General features: G+C 39.1%; 1 protein-coding gene across 2 annotated transcripts in view; it reads left to right on the forward strand.

The window, feature by feature from the left end:
* The first annotated feature begins 310 nt into the window (after window positions 1-310).
* UVRAG (UV radiation resistance associated) overlaps window positions 311-19,205 on the forward strand; it is a 327,746-nt gene continuing 308,851 nt past the window's right edge. For both annotated transcript variants that reach the window (XM_028115861.2, XM_088017675.1), the window contains exon 1: window positions 311-609. In XM_028115861.2, the coding sequence (XP_027971662.1) occupies window positions 493-609 (117 nt within the window). In that variant the 5' untranslated portion in view covers window positions 311-492. The remainder of the gene's footprint in view (window positions 610-19,205) is intronic.

A 19,205-nucleotide genomic window follows, 5' to 3' on the forward strand; every position in this document is an offset into this window, starting at 1 on the left:
CCCCTCTCTCCCCTTACTGACAACTGACACCGACCTAAAGGAATGGCCTTTGCGGATCCGCCAGGAGACCCCGCCCCATGGTACTGAAAGAACCAATTAGACTGGGGAAAAAAAGAAGCAACGCCCCAGGTTTCACCCGGGTTTGACAGACGCGATTTAGGCCATCCCCGGGTTCCTCCGCCCCGAGTCCGTTCCGGCCGGCGATGGACAGATCTTCTACCCAATAGCATGTCCCTTGTCTGTCGTTGGGTCCCGCCCCCGTGGCAGCCGAACCAATGAGCAAGCCGGGTCTCGGCGGGGTGGTGGGGGTTGCACTGCGGTAATATGGCTCTTCCTTAGCCAGCGGCGGTGGCGGCTGGAGGTTGGGTAGAGCGGTTCTGCGTCTCGTGTGGCGGGTTTCTGGGCTGCAGGGGCTCGGCGGGTCGAGGCTAGGCGGTGGTGGCGGATGCCGGAGGAACGCGGGCCCCGCCGCTTGGCGGCCGCTGGGTCAAGATGAGCGCCTCAGCGTCGGTCGGGGGCCCGGTCCCCCCGCCGCCCCCGGGCCCGGCCTCCTCGCTGCCACCCGGTTCTGCCGCGCGGGCCCTGCATGTGGAGCTGCCCTCTCAGCAGGTAACCCCGCGGGCTTGCGGCGCTCGGCGGGGGGTGGGGGGGCGGGAGGAGGCCGGGGAGGGGAGCCCGTGGGCGGCGGGCGGACCCTGTGCCAGCCAGGAGACCCGGAGAAGTGCCCGGGGAGGACTCGCCGGACCGAGGACTTAAGGATTGTGAGGGGAGGGAGCCAGCGATGGCCGAAGCTCTGGGAGATCCCCGAGTCCCCGGAGAGATCCCGTTACTGGAGACCGGCTGCAAAGAGACTGGAAGAGACCCAGTGGAACTCCCTGGGGGCCCCGGCCTGAGCCCGCCTCTCCCCCGCTGGAGGGGGCTGGGGATTCCCCTGCGCGGACCCTCCTCCTTATCCCTCCGGGGAGGGGACCCGGGGAAGCCCGGGGAAGCCCGGGTGTCCCATGAGAGACGGGGAAAGCGCTTTTCCTTTCTCAAGCCATTTGCGGAGAAACCAGTTAGTACTCTTTCCTAGGGGAGAAGTTGAGGAGTCTTCATGGTTTCTAGCGTTTACTTTTAATCTCCTTGTTATGAAGTACTCCCCTCAGCTTCCCAAGAGAAATCCTTTGGGACTTTGGGGTTTCCTTCCTAATTCTCAGACCCCCAGGGATCTCATTTTAGCAATTTAGGGGGCACTTTCATTCCCTTAAATGACTCTCCTGGAAGGAGGATTTGATATATCTATTTGTGTCTTCCCCCATCCTTTAGCAGGGGCTTTGAGGGCTTCTTGGGTCCACATTGTAAGGGGATAATAAAGAGAGAACGCTGTTTGGGGATCTGACACAATGTGTGTACAGTACTTCCTCCCTCCATCACTCCCTTGCCCTTATAAAGTACTTTTCACCCTCTCTTGTATTCCTTCTTCCAAGACGAGGACCTAGGAAAAACTCTCAGTTACTGAGAGTTTACCACGTAGGATTTGTGCAAAGTGCTCAACAGCCCGTAGTTCATTTCATCCTGGCGACTCTATGAGATCGCTATTTTTATGATTTCCCATTTTGTAGTTCAGCAAACTGAGGCTTAAAGATGTAAAATCACTCGCCCAAAGCCTTGCAGTTGGGAAGGGCAGTGGCTGGGTTTCACACTCCTGCCCTCCGACCCTGTAGCCCATGCACATGGTTGTGTGCTTGACACTGGGGCAACTACCTTCACTCAGAATGGAGCACATTTCCTTTATTCTTCCTTCAACTTTATATCCTTGCTGTAGTACTTAGGAAAGATTCTTCAAGAAGAAAGTAGAGTTTGGGGCAGGGGGTGGGTGGGAAATGGGTTGGATTTGAATGCAGTAGAGGGGGTGCTAAAGCAGAGAGCGACACTGGTGATCATAGTTGCAGTGGCCACTGAGCTGAATTGTGTGCAGAAGCAGGGCTTTTTATGTGGTAGAAGAAGATTCTTAAAGATGGGGTTAGCATATGCCCTAGTTTTGTGGTGCTGTTGGGAAGCCAGTTGTTGGAGAGTATTAGGAGTTTGAGGGTAGTTAGGTTTGGATTGTATTTATGAGGTCCTGGGAGGGAGTAGAAGTCTGGTAGGGGAGACCAGCCTCTGGAATGAGCATTAATGTGAATTTTCATGTGTGTGGGGAGGTGGATTTTAAGAATGGATACCGAGAGGCGTTGGTGGGCACTGTTGCAAGCAGCCTGGAGAAATCCTAAGAAGTTAATGGCCAAGAGGGGTTTAGTTTGGGGGAGCTTTGGGAAAATGTGGGATTAAGAAAGAGAAAGCATCATTTGTTTCATAGAATGCATTCTCTAATAACAGTTCACAGTTTAAAATTGGGGGAAATAATTCAGACTGTCCATGGAATAAATTTAACTGCATTTGTAAGCCTTTGTCAAATTTTTGGATTTGTGCTGAGGGATATATGGTGGCTTAAGTGTTCAACTGAATGCTGTATGAACTCAGTATGGTATTTACAGCTTTCTGGGGGTGTCATCCTTCTTGAATTCTTGGAAGGTAGCCTATGTGGCAAAAATACTTTTACTTTTGCAGTTGACGTTCATTTAGCTTTGTGGGTCAAAGTGTTCAGATTTTTAGGGTGTGAATACATAACATTTAAAAAATAAACATTTTTGTGAAAAACATTTTTGTGAAAGCGTTAACTGTATAAAATGCACTGATTACTTAGTACACAGCTTGACGAATGGTCACAAAGTGAACACAGTTATATAACCATTACCCAGATTAAGAAATACAAAATTATTAGCATTCCAGAAGTCCCCCTTATGTTCTCTCCCATCTCTACCTTTTCTTTCTCTCCAGAGGAACCACTATTCTGATTTCTAACAAGAGATCAGTTTTTGCCCATTCTTGAACCATATAAATGGAATCATGCAAAATGGAGCTTTTTGTGTCTGGTTTCCTTTGCTCAGTATTGTTTGTGAGCATGATAGGGGTGTGTGTGTGTGTGTGTGTGTGTGTGTGTGTGTGTGTATAAAACTTTTTTCTTTTAGCATTAATTCATTGTCTTTTTTTTCCTCGCCTATGGCTTTTGCATAATTTAAAAGGTTTAGATAAATTGGAAATTCAGTTAATAAGTTTCTTTTAAATAACACATCAAAAATTATATCATTTTAATAAGATCCATGCTATTTGATAAGGTGTCAGTCTTTCAAAACAAATAACTAAACCTTGCTTTAGGATTTCTGTTGTTAAGTTGATTATCTCAAAGCATTGATTCAGTGGTTCCTCCAGCCCACTTCTTGGCGTTGTTGACATTTTGAGTGGGTAGGTGAGTCTGGGAGATGTTGAGCTACATCCATAGCTTCTACCCACAATATACCAGGAGCACTCGTCCAGTTCTGACTGTCAAAAATGTTTTCAGGTGTTGCAAAATGTCCCTTAGGGGGGGCAAAATTACTCCTGGTTGAGAACCACTGTTCTAAGATATATTTTCTTTTTTTTTTAAAGATTTTATTTATTTATTTGACAGAGACACAGTGAGAGAGGGAACACAAACAGGGAGTGGGAGAGGGAGAAGCAGGCTTCCCGCTGAGCAGGGAGCCCGATGTGAGGCTCGATCCCAGGACCCAGGGATCAGGACCCGATCCAAAGGCAGATGCTTAATGACTGAGCCACCCAGGTGCCCCTAAGATATATTTTCATTTTAGGATAGAGAGTATTCCTGCTACTTTCTACTCATTTATTTCAGTCTTCATTAAGTCCCATTGACTCTAGTGGCTATAATGTTTAAAATGTTAATTTATTGTATTAGTTCTAAAGGTATTGGATTCCTCTTCCTAACCTGCCTCCAGGAAAAGATTTATTTATTTATTCTGCTCAGAGAAAGTTCACAAAATTATGTATAAGACCTAAGTTATTTTTGTCTTATTTTAATCGACTTATCTTTAAAAAATAAAGTTTAGTTAAGGCTGCATAACTCCTGAATCTTTATATGTGTGAGTAACTAGTCCATAATTATCAACCTGACTGTGTCAAATGGGACTACCACTTAATCTTTGCCTCCTTTTGCTTCTGTATGATCTTACTTTAACTGTAATTTAAGCATGGACTAGTCATGCATTTGGAAGACTGCTTTTGATGTTTAATTTTTGGTTGAGGTTTGTAATTAGTGAATATAATCTCATCTGATGAGTAACTTCCTTCACACCCTTAGATTTAGGAGTTTTGAAATAAAATGTTGTGTTTTGTGGTAGAGGCATTTAATATGTTCTTAAGAGTTTAATTGAGAGCATTTCTTTCCTCCCCAAGGTCTTCCTCACTTGAGTATAACCTAATTACATTTCTTAGATACTCAGAGCTGGGATGCTTTTTCCTGATTGTTTAGTGACCCTTTCCAGGAGGCTACATATTCCTTTAAGAATTTGATAAAAGCTACAGACACTTTCCTTAGAAAATGTGCTTACATACATAGACAATTTTACATGCAGTTTTGGTTCTCTTGAACCATATGTATATGGAAGAGCCCAGATTAAATAGTCCTAAACTGGTTTATTCCCTTCCTTTAAAATATTTTTTTTAAATTTACAGTTTATTATTTCTTTTAGACAGTCGTCCATGTCAGTGTATATACATCCACCACATTTTGCACAATAATGTTCGGTTACCTTTGTTCAACTCTTGGTAGCCTTTTGGATTATTTCCAGTTTTCTCTATTACGTTGTTGCAGTAAATATCCATGTATAGGTATCTTTGTATACTTGTGCTAATAATTCTGTAGGATGAATTTTGAGCAGTGAAATCACTCAAGGATATATGTAAATGTATACAATTATGCTTTATATTAAATATATAAATTAAGATTTTTGTATATACATTTTTTTAACTTTAGAAGATACTAGCAAAGTGTTTCCCTAAAAGGACATGCCCATTACACTGCTACTACCAAATTATGACAGTACTTCTTTCTCCATATTTTGTCAATTTTGGACTCAGAAGTTTTCTCAGTGTTTTCAAAAATGATTTTATGTGTACAGATTTTATCTGCATGTAATAATATATATAGAATATAATCATATAATTTATGAATATGTATATAACCTTCATATGTATATATGTTTCTATTATTTAAATTTGTATTTCTTTAATTATTAGTTATATTTTAATAGCTTCATTTATTGTATATAAAACATTATGTTAAGTACATGATCTCATTTATCCTTATACAACCCTATAAATTTCATCTTTGCCTAGCTTTGTGTAGATTTTAATTTCTTTTGTGAATTGCAGGTTTATTTATGTCCTTGGCATTAATTTTTCTGATTGCTTATGTTTTTCATTGACTTGAAGAGCAGTTTTCTTGTCCTGTTTTTGTTTTTGTTTTTTTAAAGATTTTATTTATTTATTTGACAGAAAGAGCAGGAGAGCACAGGCAGGGGGAGTGGCAGAGGCAGAGGGAGAAGCAGGCTCCCGGCTGAGCAAGGACCCCCCCCCCCAATGTGGGGTCCTGGAATCATGACCTGAGCCGAAGGCAGTCGCTTAACCGACTGAGCCACCCAGGCGCCCCTCTTGTCCTGTTTTTGGAACAGGTGGGCTATATTAGTGCTATTAACCTTTATCTTCCCTGATTTTTTTTTTAAGTAGACCTTATTTTTCAGAACAATTTTAGATTTACAGAAAAATTGAGATGAAAGATAGCACAGAAAGCTCTCATATACCCTATGCCCATTTCCCCCATTCTTAACATCTTTCAGTAGTATGATACATTTGTTATGATTCATGAACCAATATTGATGTATTATTAACTGAAGTCCACAGTTTATTCAGATTTCCTTAGTTAAAAAAATTGGGGTAAAATATACATAACAAAATTTGCCATTTTAGTAATTCTTGAGTGTACAACTCAGGGGCATTAAGTATATTCTCAGTGTTGTGTGTGCAGTCGTTATCAGTATCTATGTCCAGACATTTTCATCATCCCAAACAGATACTGTACCCATTAAACAGTAGTTCCCCATTTTCTTCTTCCTCCAGCCCCAGGTAAACTCTGTTCTACTCTCTGTCCCTATGGATTTGCTTATTCTAAGTACTTGATACAAGTGGAATGATACAATATTTGTCCTTTTGTGTGTGGCTTATTTTCAGCATAATGTTTTCATTGTTCTTCTGTGTTGGAGTATGTATCAGAATTTCATTCCTTATATGGCTAAATAATACTCTATTGTATGTATATGCTGCATTTTTTTTTTTTTAAGTAAACTGTACGCCCAGCGTTGGGCTCGAACTCAGAACCTGGAGGTCAAGAGTCCATGTTCTACCGACTGAGTCAGCAGGGAGCTTCTGTGGTTTGTATATCCATTCATCTGTTAATGACCTTTTCCTGTGCCAGGATACCATCCTGAAAGCACATTATATTTGTCCTATCTCCTTAGTCTCTTGGCTGTGACAGTTCCTCAGATTTTTCCTTCTTTTTGATGACCGTGGCAGTTTTGAGTACTAGTCAGGTGTTTTGTATTGGATTGTCCCTGTATTGGAATAAGTCTCATGGTTTGTTGTTGTTTTTTTCTATGATTAGACTGGGGTTTCTCTCTATAAGGTTACTCTTTCCCATTCACCTCTCTCTACTGTCCTTTTTGGAAGGAAGTCACTATGCATAGCTCACACTTAAGGAGTGGGGGATTCCTGTTCCCTCTCCTTGAGGGCAGAATATCTACATAAATTATTTGGAGTTCTTCCACATGGGAGATTTATATCAGTAACCACTTCCTTTTACAGATGAGGAATCTAAGGTCTGGGTAACTTTCTCAAAGTCACACAGTGTCCACACAGGGACTGCAGTCAAGGTCTTTGATCCCTAGTTGCTATGGGCATCCACTCTTTGTAGATTGCTGGCGAAGTACAGAAGTTTTAAGTTACCACAAGGTTCAGGACCATCATGCTTTGTGTAGTTTATTTCCCATAGCACCTGTATCAAGCACTATTGATTATGTAGTAGGAGCTGTATATTTTTATTTAATTTATTTATATATTATTTACTTATTTTTTTAAGGATTTATTTATTTTAGGGAGTGAGCGGGTGTGCCTGTGGTGGGGGGGAGGGGTAGGAGAGAGGGAGAGGGAGAATCTCAAGCAGACTCCCCACAGAGTGTAGAGCCCAATGCAGGGCTCGATCTCAACCACCCTGAAATCATGACCTGAGCTGAAACCAAGAGTTGAATGTTCAACTGACTGAGCCACCCAGGCGTGCCTATGTTTTTATTTTTAAATTTTATTTCTGTATGAAAATTTCCTTTGAACAACTTTACAGCCTAAAGAGAAGGAAATGGGATTGAAACACATACAAGAAAAAAATGGTAGAGAAGCACCAAAATGCTTTATAAAGCTTAATTTAGCTGTACATGATATATATTTTCCCCTTAAACGTTTATTAGATATCTTACTTTTGCTAATCTTATCTAATCATCTTTTTATTATGTTTTCAAAAAAAAATCTGTTTTGTTGGTAAGGCCACTGAAGGCAGAAAGTTGTGTCTTACTGGGAATGTATGCTTCATGCAGCACAGCACTGTGCTATGTACATTCATTCCTTCCACAAATATTTATTGAACCCCTTACTTGTGACTCAAATTTAAAACATGTAATACCTATAAAATAGAATGATAGCAATTTTTAGCTGCTTTGGCTCTTGTAAACAGAACTGTATGATGAAGCTTCAGAAACTTGACAAAAAAATCAACAGCCTAAAGTCTTTTTTTTTTTTAAGATTTTATTTATTTATTTGACAGAGAGAGAGACCGTGAGAGCAGGAACGCAAGCAGGGGGAGTGGGAGAGGGAGAAGCAGGCTTCCCGCGGAGCAGGGAGCCCGATGGGCTCGATCCCAGGACCCCGGGATCAGGACCTGAGCTGAAGGCAGACGCTTAATGACTGAGCCACCCAGGCACCCTCTAAAATCATTTTTATGTGACAAAATGCCATCAGGAATGTAAGAATTTTTATGTTTGTTTCTTTGTTTTTCCTGTGAAAATGTTTAGTTCTCCTTTGAAAGTAAAAGCTTTGTTCTTATTTAGCGTTTACTTTAAAATTTCTCCACAGGGTCACAATTCTTAACTTTGTGGCAGAAAATTCAGAAGTGAAACTGACTGGAAATAGAGCAAGAGCAGAATTGAAACTAATAAGTTGGGCCTGAAGTATATGGTGAAATGAAAAAAAAAAAGGTTTTCATAGTTTCCATATTTGTACTTTTGATATCTGTGTATTTTTACCTGTCAGACTTATTACCACTGGGTGGAGGAATATTTATCATTTTTAAAGCACTTGAATGAGTGCAGCAAGAAACTAGGGGTATTTTAGAAAAATTGAAGACTAGGTCTATATTAAATGAGGTCTGATGACATCAGTAATGTCTCAGGAAGAGTTAAATTTTTCTGATGCCTTGCATGATTTAGTAGTTGTTATATACTTAGGTTATACAGGTAGAGGAACACATGGAGAACCGAAAAGTTGACATTGGAATTTTCAGTGGTATAGGGGTGCCTTGGTGGCACAGTTGGTTGAGCATCTGACTCTTGGTTTTGGCTCAGGTCCTGATCTTCGGGTTGTGAGACCAGCTCTGTGTCAGGCTCCAAGCTCAGCACAGAGTCCACTTGGGATTCTCTCTCCCTCTCCCTGCCCCTCTGGCTTGTGCGCGCATGTGCATGCACTCTCTCTCTTAATAAATAAATAAATCTTTAAAAAAATAAGGTATAATTCCTAGTATACCTTGGTTTAATATTATATAATTTTGTTTTCCATCTTATTTTAAGGTAGAAGTGTGAATTTGAATAGTAGAATTTTATAGATGCAAAATCTGAAGCCCTCAGAGTTGAAACTATTTCCCTGGTCATAGACTTGGTCCATCTGTTTATTCCGTTCCTCGAGGAGTCAATAAAGAGTATTAGTTTAACAAATCCAAATTGAGTGTTCCTTTAGTTCCTTTTAGTGACAGTTACCTGACAGTTCCTCTTGTTCCTTTTAGTGACAGATACCTGACCAGATCCTGGGCCTTAGTTCTACTGTGCTTGGCTGGGTATTTGAGAATTTGTGTTTTAAACTTACCTCTGTGCTTTGACACATCATTTCCGCAGCTCTGGGGATTTTAGGCTAGAATTGAAACGGGAGAAAGACTATATTTTAAACTTCTCTTTACAGGCAGAACACTCAGACCCCACCTCCACACCCTCTTTTATGGTATGAATTAGAGTGAAACTTTGGAAAATCCCTCTGTATTTGAAGTGATCAGTCTTCCTGTTTTGTCCCTGGGTAGTTACCAGGCTGATCCTTTTTTTTTTTTTTTTTTTACCATGTCTATCCTTTTTGAATAGTACACTTAAAAGTACTGATTCTTTTTTTACCTTTTTAAATTTCTGAAACAACAACATCTGGTGATTGTGGGTTCTGTGATGTCAGGAATTTCATTCTTTGTAATATTTGACGATGATTGCCATAGACCTCATTTACTAGAAATGTTATTAGGCATTGAAAACTTTAGTAAAGTGCATTTGTTGGTTAAAGGCTGAGCCAGATAATGCTAAAGCTGAGCATTAGAACCTACTACTTAAGCATCTTCTGTTTGTTTGTTGGTCCATTGAAATACCTGGCACTTTTCTCCCCACCATGGTTTTTAGAATGTCCTGAAAGAAGCATTCAGATATTTTTAATAACAATGAAGAAGGAGTGTCTGGGTGGCTCAGTTGGTTAAGGGTCTGCCTTCGGCTCAGATCATGATCCCAGGGTCCTGGGATCGAGCCCCGCATCAGGCTCCCTGCTCAGCGGGAACCCTCCTTCTCCCTCTCCCACTCCCCCTGCTTGTGTTCCTGCTCTTGCTGTCTCTCTCTCTCAAATAAATAAATAAAATCTTAAAAAAAAAAACCAAAAACAATGAGGAAAACTCGGAAGCTGAAACTGGCAGTTACCTTTGGCTTTTATCAGTAGACTCCGGGGTGAAAAAGAGAAGATACAAACAAGTAAAAGTGGAAATCAGACCTATGATCTTTTTTTTTTTTCCCAGGAAAAGCTTGGTGTTCTTCACCATGACTGTACTTTTTTTTTTTACTAAGGGTTTAACTCTGAACTATAAGTACTTCATATGTCATGTAAGCCTCTATTAAAAGAAGTATAGAAGGAACTTAACTGCATCAGCCATTTATTCAACAGTTATTTATAAAGCACCTTCTTTGAATTATGTTAGGCATGTGATTAGAAACGGTATGCCTTATTTCCTCCAACCTACTTATGTCTTTCTGAGGATATGAATTATTTCCTGTCACAATGCCAGTCATTTTTTTAATGAGTACAGGAAAACTAAACTTTTTAAAAAATGTAACATGAAAATAACTTTATTTAGAATTATGAAAAAACTTTTTTTAACCTTGATTGTCTACCTTAATGAATAGAATAATCTTAATGAGAAAACTGGTATTGCTTTCATCCATTAAACTGTTAATATCTAGCTATATATGGGAAGCAGCAATATGAAGAAGATTTTCTAAGTTTTCATTTTGAAAATAGATCACAAAGCAAGATAGGCAGGTAGGCTGTGGGTGCTCATTACAGGTCTAGGATATTTTATAATACTGTACTCATAACAGGAGAGAGTTGGTCCGATTATAGACTTACTGTAGAGTAGGTATTTCAGTCTTGTTTTCATGAATTGACTTAATGGAGTTTATTCTGCTTGGAAGGTATTTAATATAAATGTAAAAGTAAAGAACAGTTGTCCAGGTACTCTGGAGTGACTAGTTTACTTTTGATTTTCATGTTTTTCTATGAAAAGACATCAGACTGATTATTAGATGGGGACACTAGAATTGCAGAATTTCTTAATTGCACCTTAGCTGCATTTTTTGTTTTTTCTACATTTTTGATAAATAAACTTGGCTATTTTAGGACTACCTGAAAATTACTAAAAAGTATTGCTCATGATTATTACCTTGAATTTTCAAGAAAAGGTTACAGTATCAATATCCTCTTTAATGAGGTAGCAAAATATGCAGCATATTTTAGGTAGTTATATAAAAAATAAAAATTAAATAAATTGATACTTAGAAGTAAACATAAGACCTCTTAAAAATTGAAAATTTAATTAATTGATATTAAAGTCCTGCTGTGTATCAAATACTGCATCAGACTGGGGTACGTCTTTTTCCAACTTCTCTTGTTGGAATACCAGAATATGTTTGAACATAGTTTTACAATATTTCTCTTTTCTTTTTTATTTATTTATTTATTTATTCTTAAAGATTTTATTTATTTGTCAGAGAGAAAGAGTGTGAGTGAGCACAAGCAGGGGGAGCGCAGGCGGAGGGAGAAGCAGACTCCCTGCCGAGCAAGGAGCCAAAGGCAAACACTCAACCAACTGAGCCACCCAGGTGTCCCTCTTTTTTCTTTTAATTTGTATTTCATTTTTATTGTGAGTGATTTGACAATGCCTGGTGTTAGGTATTTTTATTTATTATTGTTTTTTAAAATTGAAGTATAATTGACATACATCATTAGTTTTGGGTATATAACATAATGATTTGATATTCATGTAAATTATGAAATGATTGGCACAGTAAGTCTAGTTAATATGTCACTATACATAGTTCTTTCTTTCTTTCTTTCTTTTTTTTTTTTTTAGTAAACTCCATCCCCAATGTGGGGCTCAGACTCATGACCCCGAGTTCAAAAGTCGCATGCTCTACTGACTGAGCCAGCCAGGTGTCCCAGTCACCATATATAGTTACAAGAAAATTTTTTTCTTGTGATGAGGACTTTTAAGATTTACCCTCATAGCAACTTTCAAATATTTAGTGTGGTATTATTAACTGTAGTCACATTACATCTCTATGACTTATTTATTTTATAATTAGAAATTTGTGCCTTTTGACCCCCTTCACCCAGTTCATCCCTCACCCCTTGTTTTACAGTTTCTTTTTTTTAACAAGTTCAGTTTTTTTTTAAGATTTTATTTATTTATTTGACACAGAGAGAGAGATAGCTAGAGCAGGAACACAAGCAGGGGGAGTGGGAGAGGGAGAAGCAGGCTTCCCGCCGAGCAGAAAGACCGATGTGGGGCTCGATCCCAGGACTCTGGGATCATGATCTGAGTCGAAGGCAGACGCTTAACGACTGAGCCACCCAGACGCTCCTCAAGTTCAGTTTTTTAAAAAAATATTTATTTGTCAGAGAGAGAGAGCACAAGCAGAGGGAGCGGCAGGCAGAGGGAGAAGCAGACTGCCTGTTGAGCAGGGAGCTGACACAGGGCTGGATCTCAGGACCCTGAGATCATGACCTGAGCCAAAGGCAGATGCTTAACCAACTGAGCCACCCAGGGGCTCTTGTTTTACAGTTTCTTAAAACAGATAATCATTCCTTTAATGTGGTATAGTGGGAAGACTTGTAAAGCTCGTTCTGGGAGTAACTAAGGTAACTTTGGGAAACTTTGTTCTGGTCTTAACTTTTTAACAAGAGAAGATTGGAAAGAGATTGGATTATTTATATCTCTAAACATTTTAAACCTCAGTGTGCCTCCTTTTTCTCAGTTGCCAGTTGCTTGACTTTTCTTCCCTAATATTTTCATTCCATAAACATTGTGTTCAACTCTGTTCTACACTGTCATTTGTTCAACAGTTATTTTTTTTGACTTTCTGCTATGTACACTACATTGGCGAAGAATATGGATTCTAGAGCCAGACTGACTGCTTGGGTGAAATCCTGGTCTTTCCATTTCCTAGCTGAGCAGTCTGGAAGTTACTTATCTCCCTATGCCTCAGGAAGGCTCAAATCAAATGGGCATAATAACACCTACCCAATAGGGTTGTTGAAAGGATTAAATGAGTCATAAATTTGCATTAAAAAGTGCTTGGTACAGAGAAAGTGCTCCAGAAATGTTAGTTGTTGGCTTCTATTGTTATTACTATTTGTTAGACACTGAGGATACAGGATCAATAACTATCCTTGCCCTGGAGGTGCACATAATCTAATGGTTAAGGCACCTATATCAGCAAACCATTTTAGTGCAGTATATAAGAGGTGGTTTGAACAAATGCTGAGGTCGGAAAGGGGAGGAAAAGCATTCTTGCCAAGTGACCCCCTTGAGTAAAAAGGTAAGGTATAAAAAGGAATGGCTGATAATTATGTGAGGCTGGAGTTTAAGTAGTTTGGAGGATGGTGGAAACAAATGAGTTGGAGAGGCGTAGTCTGGGATTAGATTATAAAGGGCCATATATGCCATGCTTTAGGATTTGGATATCCTGGAGGTAGAGGGGAAGACAGTCTTTTTAGAGCAGTTTTAGATTCACAGTGAAATTGAGCAGAATGTACAAAGATTTCCCAAATACCCCTGCCCCCACACATGCATAGTCTCCCCCATTATCAATATCCCCCACTCTATGGTACGTTTATTACATTTGGTGAACCTGCATTGACACATCATTGTCACCCAAAGTCCATAGTTTACATTAGGGTTTTCTGTTGGTGTTATACATCTATATGGTTATAGACAAATGTATAATGACATGTATTCACCAATATAGTGTCATACAGAGTAGTTTCACTGCCCTAAAAATCTCCTGTGCTACACCCGTTCATCCCTCACACCCTCTTAAGCCCTGGCAACCATTGATCTTTTTACTGTGTCCATAGTTTTACCTTTTCCAGAGTGTCATATAGTTTGAATCATACAACTCTGTTGAGTAAATACCAAGGACCACGATTGCTGGAATGTATGGTAATAAGAGTATGCTTAGTTTTATAAGAAACTGCCAAACTGACTTCCAAGGTGGATGTACCATTTTGCATTCCCACTAACAATGAATGAATTAAGAGTTCCTGTTGCTGCACATCCTCGCCAGCATTGGTGCTGTCAGTGTTCTGGAGTTTGGCCATTGTAATAGGTCTGTATAGTATCATCTTGTTTTAGTTTGAATTTCCCTGATGAAAAATGATGTGAAGCATCTTTTCCAGAGCTTGTTTGCCCTCTGTATATCTTGTTTGGTGAGGTGTCTGCTAAGGTCTTTGGGTTTTTTTTTTTTAATTTTTTTCAATTGGGTTGTTTTGTTTTCTTATTGTTGAGTTTTAAGAGTTCTTTGTATATTTTGGGTAACAGTCCTTTGTCAGATGTTCCTTTTGCAAATATTTTTCCCCAGTCTGTTGCTTGTCTTCTCATTTCTTGACATTGTCCTTTGCAGAGCAGCAGTGTTTAATTTTAATCAAGTCCAGTTTGTCAGTTATTCTTTTCATGGAGAGTGTGTTTGGTGTTATATCTAAAAAGTAATTGCCATACTGAAGGTCACCTAGATTTCTCCAGTGTTATTTTCAATGAGTTTTATAGTTTTGCATTCTATATTTAGGTCTGTAATCCCATTTTGAATTAATTTTTGTGAAGGATGTACGGTTTGTGTCTGGAGTCATTTGTTTGCATGTGGATGTCCAGTTCTGGTCCAGCACTGTTTGTTGAAAAGACTATCTTGCTCCATTGTATTGCCTTTGCTCCTGTGTCAAAGATGTATACTTTGACATGTATACAAAGAATATACCTATGTGGGTCTATTTCTGGGCTTTCTGTTCTGTTCCATTGATTTATTTGTTTATTTATTTGCCAGTACCACACTTTCTTGATTACTGTAGCTTTATAGTAAGTCTTGAAGTTGGGTAGTGTCAGTCCTCTAATTTTGTTCTCCTTCAGCATTGTGTTTGCTATTCTGGGTCTTTTGCCTCTCCATATAAACTTCAGAATCAGTTTGTTGATAACCACAGGTAACTTGCAGGGATTTTGATTGGGATTGCATCAATCTGTAGATCAAGTTGGGAAGAATTGACATCTTGACAATATTGAGTCTTGTTATCCATGAATATGCAATGTTACTTCGCTTATTTCATTCTTCCTTGATGTTTTTTATCAGAGTTTTGTAGTTTTCCTTATATAGATCTTGTACATATTTTGTTAGATTCATACCTACTATTTCACTTTTTGAGGTTACTAATGTAAATGGTATTGTGTTTTTAAATTAAAATTCCACTTGTTCATTGCTGGTATAAAGGAGAGTGATTGGCTTTTGTATGTTAACCTGTATTCTGTAACCTTGCTATTATTGCTTACTAGTTCCTGGAATTTTTTGTCCATTTTCTCAGATTTTCTACATAGATGATCAGGTCATATGTGGCAAAAACAGTTTTATTTCTTCCTTCCCAATCTTTACACATGTTTATACCTTTTCTTGTCTTATTGCATTAGCTAGGACTTGTTTTTCTTTTCCTTTTTTAACAAACTTTTTGTTTAGAAAGAATTTCAAGCTTATTGAAAACTTGCAAAAATAAAACTTGTACAAGAACACCTCACCTTTATACCCTTTACCCAGATTTGTCTACTGTTTACATTATTCCATGTACTTTATCATTTGCAAGTTCTGTCTGTACAGGTATAGATAAATATTTTTTGGTATATGTGAGTCATTTGAAGTTATCGTGACCTTTTACCCTTAAATACTTGCATATGTATTTCTTAAATAGGTATATTCTCTTTCATATGCTAGTTATTGTATAGTATAGTTATCAACTTCAGTAAACTTAACATTGATATCCTTTTATTTAATGTGGGGTTTATATTCCACTTTTGTCAGTTGATCCCGTAATGTCCTTTATAAAATTTTCCTCCTCCAGTTCATGATTTCAGTCTGGGGTCAGGTAGTGCATTTAATTGTCTTATCTCTTCTTTAAGAGCTTTTCACAGCTTTGTCTTTTTTTTTTTAATGTCATTATCATAATACAGATCACCTCTTCCCTTTTTAAAATAGAACATACCTCATTTTCTGTTTATCTGATGTTTCCTCATGATCAGATTCAGATTATGCATTCTCACCTGGAATATTTTATGTGTGGTAATGTGTCCTTCATAATGTATCACTTCTGGAGGCACATGGTCTCCATTTGTCCCTCACTGGTGAGGTTAAGTTTCATCACATGGTCAAGATATTACGTGATTTCTCAACTTTAGAAGTCTGCATGTGTGCATGTGCACATGTGTGTGACTAATGAATAGTTTGCAGGGAGACAGAGAACATGCATATATCCTGCTTCCCCCCACCCTGCAGACTTATCATCCATTGATGGTTTTTATCTGAGCCAGTCTTGGCTATGACGTTACAAAACAAAGATATCTCAGCTCTTAACACTCCCTCCACATTTACCATTCTGACTTTGACATTGTACTATAAGCCAGAATGGGAGGATAGTCTTTTTTAAAAAAGTTCACTACTTTTTTTATTCAAGTCTAGTTGACACAAGGAGAGAGAGAGAGTGGTGGTGGAAAGAGTGGTGAGAAGACTGCTGACAAAATTTTTTTTTTTTAATTTTTTTTAAAGATTTTATTTCTTTGAGAGTGAGAGAGAGCATGAGAGGGGAGAGGGTCAGAGGGAGAAGCAGACTCCCTACTGAGCGTGGAGCCTGATGTGGGACTCGATCCTGGGACCCCGGGATCGTGACCTGAGCCAACGGCAGTCACTTAACCAACTGAGCCCCTGCTGACAAAATTCCTAACTAAGGGAAGATTGAGGTCTGAGTGGTGAGGCAGTGGTATTCATGCATTCATCATTCTCTTCTTCTATCAACAGACATTTATTGAATATCTGTGTGCTTGCCCATTAGCCACTTGGGATAAATAGACATAGTTTTGGTCCTTAAGGCGCTTATAGTCATTGAGGCTACAGAAGGGCAAAGAATTATGAAATATATGTTATTAAGAGCTTTGCATAAAATACAGCTTTAAATGTTACCAAATACTTAAGGGTACTATCTGACATGGCAGAGTGAAATCGCTAATATTGTCTATGATTCACTCATTGGTTCATCCATCAAACACTTACTGAGGACCTACTTTGTGCCAGGTTTGTGCTAAGTGCTGTAGGTGTAAAAAGGAATAAAACTTGGTTTCTGTATTTAGAGATCACCTCTCTTTTTGAGGGGGGCATTGACAATAAAGCATAATTACGGCAAGTGCTGTCTGATGGTGGCATGTACACAGGGTGGTGGTAGCCCAGAGGGTAGAAATGATCATCTTCATTTGGGGTAGTGGATGGGACAGGGAGGTCAGGAAGGATATATCAAAAATGGAGATTCTGGAGCTGGGTCATAAAGAGTGATTTGGTGTTTGCCTACTTAATTGTAGATAATCATTTTAGTCTAACTTTGTGATTACCATTTACTGCCATATTTTCCTCCAGCTAAGATTCCTGATTTCTTGTCACATACCATTATAGAGATATCCTTTAACAGTTATTCATGAACAAGTTTCCCACTCTTATCTTTTACCCTGCTGCTTTGTTTGTAGTAGCTAATCTCTTTATAAACCATTCTCATAGTATTTTTAGCTACAGTAGTTAGAGCCATCTCTCCCATTTAACAGGGAAGAAAATCAAGGCCAAGAAAGAAACATGGAAGAGCTAGAGTTCACATCCACCTATTCTGGTTCTAAATTCAGAGCTTTTCCTGCTATGTCACTCTTGCTTGTTGAATTTAAAATGCAGTTTTCCAGTTTCATCTTTGCCTGTACCTTCACAAACCTGTATAGCTCCAGTTTGGAGGATAGATTTTGAAGCTCTAGAGGTAAACTCACCACAAAAGAATGAGGAAACTTTAGGATGATTGATAATAATAGTAATATTATTTAACTGTCACATGTGCCAGCACTGTGTCTAAGGACTTTGCAGTTACTCTATTTACTTCTCATTATAATTCTGAGAGATACAAACTGTCATTAGCTCCATTTTACAGATGAGGAATATAAAGCTTAGAGAGCTTTAATACATTTCCTAGTGACATAGCAGGGTGGTGCTCAGACCCAAGTCTGCCAAGTTCATGCTGTAACACAAAGATGGTGTTTGGGATCATTGGAATAAATAGCTCACAATTTGATTTTGAATTGAAGCATACTCCCTTTGTTTTTTCAGGTTGATCTAATTGAGCCCGATTTGTACACAGGAGTCTCTAGAACTGTTTACCCTCATGCTGTGCAGGCTTCATGTTGTGGGTGTCTTACTCTGTTCACCTGTTGTTTTTGTGGCTGAACATCTATAAAAAGTCTTTCCATATTATTTGCTCTTTAAAAAGTCAACACTTCCTTTTTTTTTTAAAAGATTTATTTATTTATTTGAGAGAGAGAGAGAATGAGTGCGTGAGCAGGGTGGGTGCGGGAGGGGCAGAGGGAGAGAATCTCAGATTCCCTACTGAGTATGGAGGCCCACTCTGGGCTCGATTTCAGGACCTGAGATCATGACTTGAGCCAAAACCAAGAGTCGGACACTTAACCGACTGAACCACCAGGCGCCCAAAAAGTCAAAACTTCTTGGTGCAGAAATGCAAATAGGGCAGAGACCAGGGCTTTTAATTTTCTTGAATTTATGTAGGAAAGGTATTCAAAGGTATTTATTTATTTATTTATTAAAAAAATTTTTTTAAAGATTTTATGTATTTGAGAGAGGAGAGAGCAGGAGCAGTGGGGGGGGCGGTTAGAGAGAAAGGGAGAAGCAGACTCCCCTCTAAGCAGGGAGCCTGATGGACTCAATTCCAGGACCCCGGGATTATGACCTGAGCTGAAGGCAGACGCTTAACTGACTGAGCCACCCAGGCGCCCCTTCAGAGGTATTTAGACTTCTGTTTTATTGTGTAGTTCCTGGCACATCGTGGATACTCAAGAAATGTTGAAATACTTTGGTTTGTTAGAGTACAGTGTATAGGAGAGAATTATGAAGATAGGAGAATGTTTATGAATGTTGAGAGTGTATTGGGACAGGTTGGGATAGAAGATGGTAATAGAAAGTAGATTCATAGCCTTTGGATTTATTTAGTAAAGCTTGATTATAGTGGAAGGCCTTACTAGAAGAAGGCAACCTGGGTCAGTTTTAGAGCAAAGAGAAGGAGGCGATGGGAAAGAAATAGTGGGAGTGGCAATAGGAAGTTTCTGGGTTAGGATTACCAAATTAGAGTGTGCTAGTTTTGCTTTCAAACATAGATTCTGCCTGGAATCAGTTATGCTAATATTTAATGCTTTTTAATGGCTTGCATCTTCTTTTGGAATTATATAGAGCCTGCTATTTGTTAGAGAGCTTTTGTTTCCAGGAGTGGAAGTTGATACATGTGTAAGAGAAGGAAGCTGGGTTTTCACTGTGGGGCATAGCAGTAGTTTTAGGGCAATGAAT

The sequence above is a fragment of the Eumetopias jubatus genome, unplaced genomic scaffold (genome assembly GCF_037043125.1).
Source record: "Eumetopias jubatus isolate StellerSeaLion01/CBP00866 unplaced genomic scaffold, mEumJub1_p1.0 scaffold_13, whole genome shotgun sequence".
NCBI lineage: Eukaryota > Metazoa > Chordata > Mammalia > Carnivora > Otariidae > Eumetopias > Eumetopias jubatus.